Raw genomic sequence first — 11,708 nt, forward strand, 5'->3', positions numbered from 1 at the left:
GGTAATTTACTATAGGGAGTTTTGAGACAGATGGAGGGGAACTGAAGGGGGGGAATTTCCAATGATATAACCAAAGTGGAAACTAGGAGTCTGCTGTAAGCCCATTTGTAGACCACAGTATTAGGACAGCCTGGTGCACCTACTATAGTGCACAGAATGAGAAACAGATGCATCGGGGTGCATAGACCGCCCACTAGAGGGTCAGGGGGACATCCTTCATTAGACTGACTGAGATATCTGCGATCACTTCGCCATTTGGTCTTTGGTCACTTTACCATTTGGTCTTCTATATAGACCACTATGGCAAGCTCATGAGTCAAACCCAACTATTTGACTCAAACCTAAAGAAGGCAATTGAGTCCTATCCAGAAGGCCACCGTACTGACCTCAGGCCATTAGGATCTGACCCTGAGAATTAAGTTGAGTGGAGCGTAAAAGGTTAAACCGCATTTCTAAACTGAGACAGTTCAGACCTGTTTACAAGATCTTATCTTACCAAACAGTGTGTCAGGAAACAATTGTCTGTCTGTTTACAACCTTCCAACAGTTTAGAACTGCGGCTCAAGATGTGTCTCCGTAACGACTACTGCTCTTTGATCACTACTGAAACAAGCTTTTGTGTTTGCACTGCATCCAGATAGGTGAGTGTTCAGTGGGTTTGGTTATACAGGTTGTTGCATGTAGCCAGGATGCCAGGGGAGATAGACACCCCCACTGGTCACGTGTCCCTGTCTCTGTCATTACCTCTCTCCTGAGGCCATGAAATGCACCCAACTCTCATAATGATTAATGCAGCTTAGGTTTAGGATTAATCAGTCATTCATTTAAGGTACTGCAAAAGGGTAGTACATGACAAATATAATATTCTTGATAATTTGATTTGAGTGCTTTTCAGATACAGTGTTAGTCAACTAAAATGATTCTTGACCATTTATGTATCAACCAAATCTTAAATCAGGAAATTCATTTCATCAGAATATCTATACTGCAATCATGTATGTGTTTGATGTAGTGTAACAATTAGTACAGTATTACTAAGATGGGTCAATGTTCCAAGAATCTGATTTGGGTTGAGAGAGTGCAGTGAAGCGCCCCAGTGTGGCATGATGTAGTAACTGCATTTTTATGCAACTAGATTACAGGACTTACGCAAGGTCGTCTGTAAGTGCCTGAATGATGGAGTCAGTTTTATGTTGAGTTGCTGGAAATACATGCAACTGGCCTTGTGTAAGGAAGAGGAGGAGCTATGGGTGCAGCTTATGTAAGTTTCAAAGGGTTGTGTTGTGGCGTGCATCTACTCCCCAGCCCCCTACATTGGTCATCTGGGTTTGATGACACACACACTGCTATTAATGGAAAGCCGCATTTGAAAACATCTAGATTTATCAGTTAACAAAACCAGTGAGGACATGCAAGTCTGGTTTCCCGAACCAAATTCCAGTCAGATGAATGTCGAATGACAAATGATATTAAGTAGAAAATGGTTAAAATGGATATTTAGTCCATAGGGATGCATTTCCCTAAGCATTCATGGCCTCCAGCACTTGGCTTGATGAGATCAGTCTTTCCTACAACAGTGTCCTTTGCTTAGAATCCCTGCCCTGGAGCTAGGGAGGACATAGGTTAAGTTACAGCCACTTGTTATTATAATCCATCTCAGACATTTTGTGGGGAAGCAATGTTCTCTCGGGGCGATGCCTAGTTGTAGACTTGTGAAAGAGTACATTCTTAGCAAAAGGTGAGTTCACATTTTTTGCTATTTCGAAATTTAACCTAAACAAGCCAAAATTTCTTGTGGGGTAGAAATAAAAACAGAATGGAAACAGATTTAAAGTGCAATCAGCAGAAACACTGGGTTCAACACACAGAGCAGCAGAGGAAGGCCACAGACCTGCGTAGGGCATGCTGTATGTGTTGCCCTGCTAATCAGGGGTGAGGGCCGGCCTTGGCACGGGTGCCAGGCACAATACCAGACACCACTGCCTCTCTTCCTGACAGCCTTTTGCTTTACTTATCAAAGATGTATAGCCATATGTCTATTATCAAAAAATATTTGATGTTATATTATGTAGACACTGTATACTAAACGGTTTTGGTGTGAATAGTAATGCAAATTTAATAAAAAAAATAAAAAATAAAAAATAATAATAATAATAATAAAAGTTCAATTAAACGCTTTAGCAAAACAAGGTTCTTCAGTCAAACATAAATTCCGAAGCATAGCTGAACTGGTTGAACTTGTTTAGCAGAGGAAAACTTCTGATAAGCATTAAATTAGGTAACAGAAGATTCCTCTCAAACAGTTCTTGTCCACTCCAACACATTTTCCATAAACATTGTAGCGTTCACTGGTATTTAAATACATGCAAAGAAACTTTGACGCAAATATGTGTTTATTATGGTTGTTGCTGGCCACAACCACGCCTCACAACCTCTTTACTCAAGCACACACCAGACACAAAACTCGCTTCTCACAGGCATGGAAAAGGGGTGGCACCCCAACATTGGCCCAGGTAGCACAGCCTATCACCGAACAGTACACACATTAACCAGCCAAACATATTATACGATGATGCAACTTACTTAAGCGGTCTTACTTAAATTATGTTAACCCAATAATAATAAGAGTCCGATAAGAGATATCCCAATCCCACCCCATCTCTCTCTCACCTGCTCACTTCCTGTCTGCCTCGTCACTGTCCTATCATAATAAAGGCAAAAAGGCCAATATTAGGGCAGTCTATGATATGACCTAATATGCTGAGGAAATAAATTCAAAAGTGCTTCGGGAAGAAGTTTTTTTTTACATACAAGGTATTTCAGGCCACAGATATAACCTAGGGGACACAATGAAAATAAATAAACACTCTCTGTCAACACTATTTCTTTGCATTGATGTGCGACTTTAGAGTTGATGAACTCAGGTGATATGCACATTTTTATCAACACCATCAGGCTCTTTTTTAAATGTTCCAATCAATGATCTAGGCAGCACATTTTCTTCTCTCTTCTTCATTTTACAGTCTAATGGTTACTGACTACAACGGCTCAGGGTCAAAGGTCATATAGAATCGATTAATCTGCGTTATTTTTTTAATCAGTTATTTTTTCTCAAATTAATTAATCAGTTATTTTGACAGCCCTAGCCAATATATATATAAAAAACAAATAACCAAAAGAGCAGCCTTAAAGAGCATTTCACTGAGGTTATCATGCAGGCACCTTCCTTCATTTGTGTTTTGTTGAATTATAAGACACCTCCAGAGGGCTCAACAGTGGTGTCTGTTCCCAATTTTGCAGCTCTTTTCAGTGACCATCCTAGAAAATCTAAATCCAACAGAAGTGTTGTGGCTGATATAGCTACAAAGGCTTTCACGTCTATCTCCACTGGGCTTGTGTGTCCTTGTGTGGAAACACTCCCTCTCACACATATCCCTTTGGGTCTTAACAGTATATTAATCTAGAAAAATACACTAAAAAAATACACTGAAAAATACACTGCTGTTCAGAAACGCAGAACTTGGTTAAACACCATTGTTTATCTTCACAGTGTGCTGTATAACTGACTGGTATTCAATGCTTGGCCGAGAAAAAGAGAGAGAGAGAGAGAGAGAGAGAGAGGAAAGTGAACTGCATGTGAGACCTCTTGAACCAGAGTAAACACTTAAGAAATGTCAACTCAAATACATCCAAGTCCACCAAAACAAGGACACAAGAAACACCCCCTTACTGGGGAGAGTGATCATGTTTGTGACTAAAGGCGGACCTACTTAGACAGCCTTTTGGTCAGCTACTTCTGTGGAGTCTGTGCTGTGCATGTGCATGCACGGTCCACTGACACTGTCCCAAAGACGCATGATTTGTTGAAATGTGAACGAAATCCCTTGTTACTGAAAAATGGGAATGATTATCAAAATAATATTTTTTTGGAGGGGCGGGGGGTGGTGCTGACGTGAACGTTTTTTAGTGGTCAGCAGCAGGAGCATGCAACAAGAGTAAACAAAAGCTGGACGTGTCCTTTTTCTCAGGCGAGCAGTGGTTATGAGAAGAAAAATGTCTCCACAGGATTTGCGCGCCGACTAAAGGTGTTTGGAGAGGAGACAGAGGGGAGCTTTGTGTCCCTCTCCAGCAGGTCAGTCCTCTCCCATACTCTCTTTCTCCCTCTCCCAGCTCCCTCGCCCGCCCGCTGCCCCCTCCCTCTACTCGCCTTCCCTCACTTTCTCTCGGCGCTCACACGGCGCTGGCTCACAAGCTCGAGCACTTATAAGATGCTATCGCCACACTGCCGAATCCTCCTCATCGTTCTAGCTCACCAGGTAAGGGCTGCTGCTTCCATTCATGCTCTCTTCACAAAGGTAGAGCCAGGGCCCCCACAGGGCCACTCTGACTGGGTAGCACGTGGGAAAGAGCTCACCACCGGCTATTTGGGACTAATGCTCTCCGAAAATCCATGTACTCTAAACAGCCTGTAAGATATATCGCTTTGATTGACTTATGAAGTGTGTTTAAACTGTAGTAGCAAAGGGCCCCTTTGTGTGTGTGTGTGTGTGTGTGTGTGTGTGTGTGTGTGTGTGTGTGTGTGTGTGTGTGTGTGTGTGTTTGTGTAGTGGTGTACTGAGAATGTTTGCCGTTTAAGAGCCGAAAAGTTTCAGTACATGTCTGGACTTTCCTTGACCCATTCCATCTACAGTAGTAGTCATCACATAATGAGGGGAAAACATGATACAAGTGCCTCACTGTTGTTCTGATCCATGCACGTGTTATCTGCTGATCTTGCGCGGCTAACTGTTACTCCATAGGGGATCCTGCAGGGAGACAGGAGTCAGCTCTGCTCTCACACCCTGAGCTGAGCTCATTCAGTAAACTTGACAGCAAGGCTTCAGATTTTTGGCATAGCCTCCCGTGGCCCTGGAAGCAGCACAGTGTCAGAATCACTCTGTCATCCTGACGGAGTCCCTCCCAAAGCAGTGGGAGCTGCTACTAATATCAGCCATATCTTTCTTCTCCTGCTCCATCTACGTCCGGTCCTGTCCTGTCCTGTCCTGTCCTGTCCTGTCCTGTCCTGTCTGTGCGTATGACCGGAGTGCCGTGTTTTCCATGGGCTTGGCTGCAATCTCAACGGCCTCCTTTCATAGCTGAATGAATGGGGAAGGAGCAGCCTTTGCTCCTGTATAAAGACGCTGCTTGTGTACATGTGAGGTTGTGGGACTTTTCAGTAGCCCCAAAAAAAACAGCAGTGAAATTCAAGCAAATTTGTAGAAAATATAAAAATAGCAGGGAATACAAGTCTAATGTGCAATGTTTTGCTATCTGATAAAGCACTTGCTGCCCTATGGGCCAGGGTAACATTTGTTTGTACTTTAACTGGATCTGAGGTTGCTATTTTGGGTGATAATAATTTCTAAATAAAAGATATAAAGATATAAAATAAAACCATGCCGAGCAGATGCTGATAACTTGGAAAATCTTATGAGTGAGCTTTGAAGAGACATGTTTGTTCAAGCAGAACCAAACAAGACCTGAACATAACTGAGAGGAATGTACATTATTATTGTATAATTAGTCAATGTCAATCCAGGGTAACATTACTTATTTGCCTCATCTCTAAAATGGCATCCTGCCTACATGCCCTCCTGTGTTGTGCGCCAACAGTACCTCTGCAGGGCACAGAACCATGCCCAGCTGCCAGCGGTGCGGGGGGCAGGCGGCGCCGTCGAGCGCAAGCAATTCTGCCAGTGGCCGTGTAAGTGCCGCGCTAAGCCCCAGTGTGCCCCGGGGGTCAGCTCCGTGCTGGACGGCTGTGGCTGCTGCAAGAGCTGCGCCCGTCAGATCGGCGAGGCCTGCAACGAGAGGGACATCTGCGACCCGCACAAGGGCATGTACTGCGACTTCTCCCGCGACCAGCCCCACTACGAGGTGGGCATTTGTGCCTGTAAGTACAGTTTCTTATCAGTTCCATGGGAAGCTTGTGCCTGTTGTGTGTGTTTGTTTCCACTGCTTTGAAAAGGCTAATGACCTAACAGCTACTTTGTAAATAAAAGTTGTATAATGAAAATAATTCCCTTATGAATAATGTGGAGATTCTCAGTCACTGTTGTAAGGTATACAATATACACTGAAATAGCATTTAAGGTCAAGAAAGGAGTCCCCTATCAATGAATGATAGACTGTATGATAGATGAAAAACTCACATCTCAATTTGCCTTTGCTATACTTTGCAGACATGATGGCAGTGGGCTGTGACCTGAACGGAAAGCACTACGAGAACGGCCAGGCCTTCCAGCCGAGCCCGCTCTACAAGTGCACGTGCATCGCTGGAGCCATCGGCTGCACTCCCGTCTTCATCCAGAAGCCCACAGGCCTCCTGGGTCCAGCGTCGCTCCAGGCCAACGCCCCGGCCGGCCTCCGCAGCGCACAGCACCCCAGGAAGAACCAGCAGGATACAATCTACAGGAGCATGCCAGGTGTGTGTTTGCACAGAAAACCAGTTTGAGAAAGGGCCACTTGTCCCGCTTAACTGCAGTGGAATGTGAGGGTGTGCTGGGTAGACACGGGCCGAAAAGCAGGGACCGAGAGCAGGGGAGGTTTGCTTGGCTTGGCCAGCGGCACGTAGAGAGAGTCGGGTGTAGGCGACTGTGGTCAGCACATCAGTGGTGTCCCAGTTCATGGGGCTCCGGTAGTAACAGCCAAGCATTTACAGAGAGCTGCTATTCATCCCTCCCTCTCACAGAACGCAAAATCATTCCTTGAGGCACTAAGATTAGCCATACTTTACTTGGCACGGGCTAAAAGAAAGTGTGGTTTCTCAGGGTCTGAGGTAAATGTGAAAGCAGAGCTGATTTCAAAATATATCTAATAACTAGAATCAACACGTTCAAATAACACAGGATACCAACGGCCCAGGGAACATCTCTCCTTTTAATGTGGTCTAACAGAGACGATAACAGCGTGTGTGAGTGAATTCATACGCAGCCAACAGATAAAAAGCCACTGGACATGCTCTCGTTAATCACCTGTGAGCAGGGTCAGCTGGTCTGAAGATACCCTAAGCCTAGAACCCCCCCCCCTTCCTTTCTTCTCCAGTGAGGACAAACGGTTACTGATAACACCTCCCATTTTACACATGGCCTAATCCTGGCTGGGCCTTTCAACGTCCACTTGCAACACATCACATAGATCAACACATCTAGGCCCCAGGCTCTGCATGGGCAAACCCCTCTTAAGCGTTTGGCGTCTGACACCGGGGGCTTGGCCTGTGCACTGGGTGTTCACACGCTACCCTTTAATTGTAATTACTGAAAGCTTACAGGGATCCTCCCTTAGCCTGGAAGAAGAACTGCCTGGTGCAGTCCACTCCCTGGAGCCCCTGTTCCCGCACCTGCGGCATGGGGATCTCCGTGCGCGTCTCCAACGACAACGGCAAGTGTGAGATGAGGAAAGACCGGCGCCTGTGCCTCCTCCGGCCATGTGACAAGAAAGCGCTGAAGAGTATGAAGGTGAGCAGACGCTAACGTGTGACACGACACACACCTTAATCTGAACCAGGCAACACAACACAACACTACACCAACCCACTATGAAGACACACACCTTAATCTCAACCAGGCAACAAAAAACACAACACTACACCAACCCACTATGAAGACACACACTTTAATCTGAACCAGGCAACACAACACAACACTACACCAACCCACTATGAAGACACACACCTTAATCTGAACCAGGCACAACACTACACCAACCCACTATGAAGACACACACCTTAATCTGAACCAGGCAACACAACACAACACTACACCAACCCACTATGAAGACACACACCTTAATCTGAACCAGGCAACACAACACAACACTACACCAACCCACTATGAAGACACACACCTTAATCTGAACCAGGCAACACAACACAACACTACACCAACCCACTATGAAGACACACACCTTAATCTGAACCAGGCACAACACTACACCAACCCACTATGAAGACACACACCTTAATCTGAACCAGGCAACACAACACAACACTACACCAACCCACTATGAAGACACACACCTTAATCTGAACCAGGCAACACAACACAACACTACACCAACCCACTATGAAGACACACACCTTAATCTGAACCAGGCACAACACTACACCAACCCACTATGAAGACACACACCTTAATCTGAACCAGGCAACACAACACAACACTACACCAACCCACTATGAAGACACACACCTTAATCTGAACCAGGCACAACACTACACCAACCCACTATGAAGACACACACCTTAATCTGAACCAGGCAACACAACACAACACTACACCAACCCACTATGAAGACACACACCTTAATCTGAACCAGGCAACACAACACAACACTAAACCAACCCACTATGAAGACACACACCTTAATCTGAACCAGGCACAACACTACACCAACCCACTATGAAGACACACACCTTAATCTGAACCAGGCAACACAACACAACACTACACCAACCCACTATGAAGACACACACCTTAATCTGAACTAGGCAACACAACACAACACTACACCAACCCACTATGAAGACACACACCTTAATCTGAACCAGGCACAACACTACACCAACCCACTATGAAGACACACACCTTAATCTGAACCAGGCAACACAACACAACACTACACCAACCCACTATGAAGACACACACCTTAATCTGAACCAGGCAACACAACACAACACCAACCCACTATGAAGACACACACCTTAATCTGAACCAGGCACAACACTACACCAACCCACTATGAAGACACACACCTTAATCTGAACCAGGCAACACAACACAACACTACACCAACCCACTATGAAGACACACACCTTAATCTGAACCAGGCAACACAACACAACACTACACCAACCCACTATGAAGACACACACCTTAATCTGAACCAGGCAACACAACACAACACTACACCAACCCACTATGAAGACACACACCTTAATCTGAACCAGGCACAACACTACACCAACCCACTATGAAGACACACACCTTAATCTGAACCAGGCAACACAACACAACACTACACCAACCCACTATGAAGACACACACCTTAATCTGAACCAGGCACAACACTACACCAACCCACTATGAAGACACACACCTTAATCTGAACCAGGCAACACAACACAACACTACACCAACCCACTATGAAGACACACACCTTAATCTGAACCAGGCAACAAAACACAACACTACACCAACCCACTATGAAGACACACACCTTAATCTGAACCAGGCAACAGAACACAACACTACACCAACCCACCATGAAGACACACACCTTAATCTGAACCAGGAAACACAACACAACACTACACCAACCCACTATGAAGACACACACCTTAATCTGAACCAGGCAACACAACACAACACTACACCAACCCACTATGAAGACACACACCTTAATCTGAACCAGGCAACACAACACAACACTACACCAACCCACTATGAAGACACACACCTTAATCTGAACCAGGCAACACAACACAACACTACACCAACCCACTATGAAGACACACACCTTAATCTGAACCAGGCACAACACTACACCAACCCACTATGAAGACACACACCTTAATCTGAACCAGGCAACACAACACAACACTACACCAACCCACTATGAAGACACACACCTTAATCTGAACCAGGCAACACAACACAACACTACACCAACCCACTATGAAGACACACACCCTAATCTGAACCAGGCAACACAACACAACACTACACCAACCCACTATGAAGACACACACCTTAATCTGAACCAGGCAACACAACACAACACTACACCAACTCACTATGAAGACACACACCTTAATCTGAACCAGGCAACACAACACAACACTACACCAACCCACTATGAAGACACACACCTTAATCTGAACCAGGCAACACAACACTACACCAACCCACTATGAAGACACACACCTTAATCTGAACCAGGCAACACAACACAACACTACACCAACCCACTATGAAGACACACACCTTAATCTGAACCAGGCAACACAACACAACACTACACCAACCCACAATCATGGCCTATTAAAGGGGGACACACAACTGAGCTCAGTTGGACACTAACACTGACTAAATAGGGCCTTTAAGCGCTATACCAGTTATTACACAGAACACCAAGCAGGACATCATGTCACATCAGGCACAATTTAGTGCTTTGGGACTCCTTTAAAATGCAGGCACACATCTATCTATATGGCAAGCTGTAACCAGAGCCACTAACTACATCAGGAGGCATGTACTGTATGAGCATGGCAGGAGATGGCATGAATGCAACCTACTGACACAGATACAGCACCCACTCCTGTAGTAAAGCAGTACATCTGAAGTCCACTACAGTAATACAGCACCCACTCCTGTAGTAAAGCAGTACATCTGAACTCCACTACAGTAATACAGCACCCACTCCTGTAGTAAAGCAGTACATCTGAACTCCACTACAGTAATACAGCACCCACTCCTGTAGTAAAGCAGTACATCTGAACTCCACTAAGGTAATACAGCTACCACTCCTGTAGTAAAGCAGTACATCTGACCTCCACTACAGTAATACAGCTACCACTCCTGTAGTAAAGCAGTACATCTGAACTCCACTACAGTAATACAGCTACCACTCCTGTAGTAAAGCAGTACATTTGAACTCCACTACAGTAATACAGCTACCACTCCTGTAGTAAAGCAGTACATCTGAACTCCACTACAGTAATACAGCTACCACTCCTGTAGTAAAGCAGTACATCTAAACTCCACTACAGTAAGTAATACAGCTATTACTGCTGTACTAAAGCAGTACATCTGAACTCCACTACAGTAAGAGAGCAAAGTAATATGTGGAAGACATCAGCCTTGTTACTCTCCTCTCTCTGCACTCAGATGCCACGAGGGAAGACCTGTCGGCCCAAGTTCCAGGCCAAGAAGGCCGAGAAGCTGCACCTGTCGGGCTGCTCCAGCACCAAGAAGTTGCGGCCCACCTACTGCGGGGTCTGCACGGACAAGCGCTGCTGCGTGCCCAACAAGTCCCGCATGCTCACCGTGGCCTTCAAGTGCAAGAACGGCACCAATGTCAAGTGGAAGATGCAGTGGATCACTTCCTGCGTCTGCCAGAGGAAATGCGGCGACCCGGGGGACATGTTCTCAGAGCTGTACCTACTCTAGGACCTCCAGGCCCACGCCGCCACACGCCGTCACAAACAACCCCCCGGGGCGGCTCCTGGCCCACTGTTGGCAGCAGAACAAGCTCATTTCTGAAATTACATCGGCCCTGAATTTAGGGTTTGTCCGAGATAGCACAGGGTCTCAGATAGCCTCATGCGTTGCAGAGTCCTTGAAGAGAAAACAATGATGGTATTCAGCCAGGTTTGCGGGGAGTGTTGGGACATTGTCATGAAGCACGTTAACTGACTACACTGAACATGCACCTCTTTATCTTCAAAGACTCAAACCAATCTGCCCCAAGTTAGTAAATCTGCTATTTTTACATAGCCCTTCATAGATTAGCATTGAAAGAATTTCTATAAAATGAGTTGTAGTGTTTGCATTAGACCTTCAAAGGCAAAAAAGACATTGTCTGGTTAGATCATTTCCACTTCCACTTCTTCTATGACAAGGAGGCCACACATAGAATACTGTATAGTAAATGACAACCTTTAAAACTGC

At 45.3% G+C, this 11,708-nt stretch overlaps 1 protein-coding gene across 2 annotated transcripts; it reads left to right on the top strand.

Moving 5' to 3' along the window:
• The first annotated feature begins 4,241 nt into the window (after positions 1 to 4,241).
• Positions 4,242 to 11,605, top strand: ccn6 (cellular communication network factor 6). Of its 2 annotated transcripts, none has more exons than XM_076273165.1 (5): positions 4,242 to 4,316; positions 5,653 to 5,932; positions 6,222 to 6,464; positions 7,303 to 7,496; positions 10,926 to 11,605. In XM_076273165.1, exons 1-5 carry the CDS (start codon positions 4,269 to 4,271, stop codon positions 11,205 to 11,207), a joined length of 1,047 nt encoding a protein of 348 aa, XP_076129280.1. In that variant the 5' UTR covers positions 4,242 to 4,268; the 3' UTR covers positions 11,208 to 11,605. The 2 variants fall into 2 exon arrangements, with proteins under 2 accessions (XP_076129280.1, XP_076129281.1); XM_076273166.1 differs by having other exon boundaries at positions 7,324 to 7,496.
• The last annotated feature ends 103 nt before the right edge of the window (positions 11,606 to 11,708 follow it).

This window comes from Alosa pseudoharengus, unplaced genomic scaffold, assembly GCF_046254945.1.
Source record: "Alosa pseudoharengus isolate Yale_2024_CS ecotype anadromous, Long Island Sound unplaced genomic scaffold, YU_APseudo_1.1 YU_APseudo_1.1_scf_7, whole genome shotgun sequence".
Taxonomy (NCBI): Eukaryota; Metazoa; Chordata; class Actinopteri; order Clupeiformes; family Clupeidae; genus Alosa; species Alosa pseudoharengus.

What these genes read in the sequence shown, in the direction of transcription:
- ccn6 (XM_076273165.1), top strand. Translation starts at nt 4,269, where the DNA reads ATGCTATCGCCACACTGCCGAATCCTCCTCATCGTTCTAGCTCACCAG. An exon ending in TCATCGTTCTAGCTCACCAG is followed by an intron (nt 4,317 to 5,652) that starts GTAAGGGCTGCT and finishes GTGCGCCAACAG; the next exon opens with TACCTCTGCAGGGCACAGAA. An exon ending in AAGCGCTGAAGAGTATGAAG is followed by an intron (nt 7,497 to 10,925) that starts GTGAGCAGACGC and finishes CTCTGCACTCAG; the next exon opens with ATGCCACGAGGGAAGACCTG.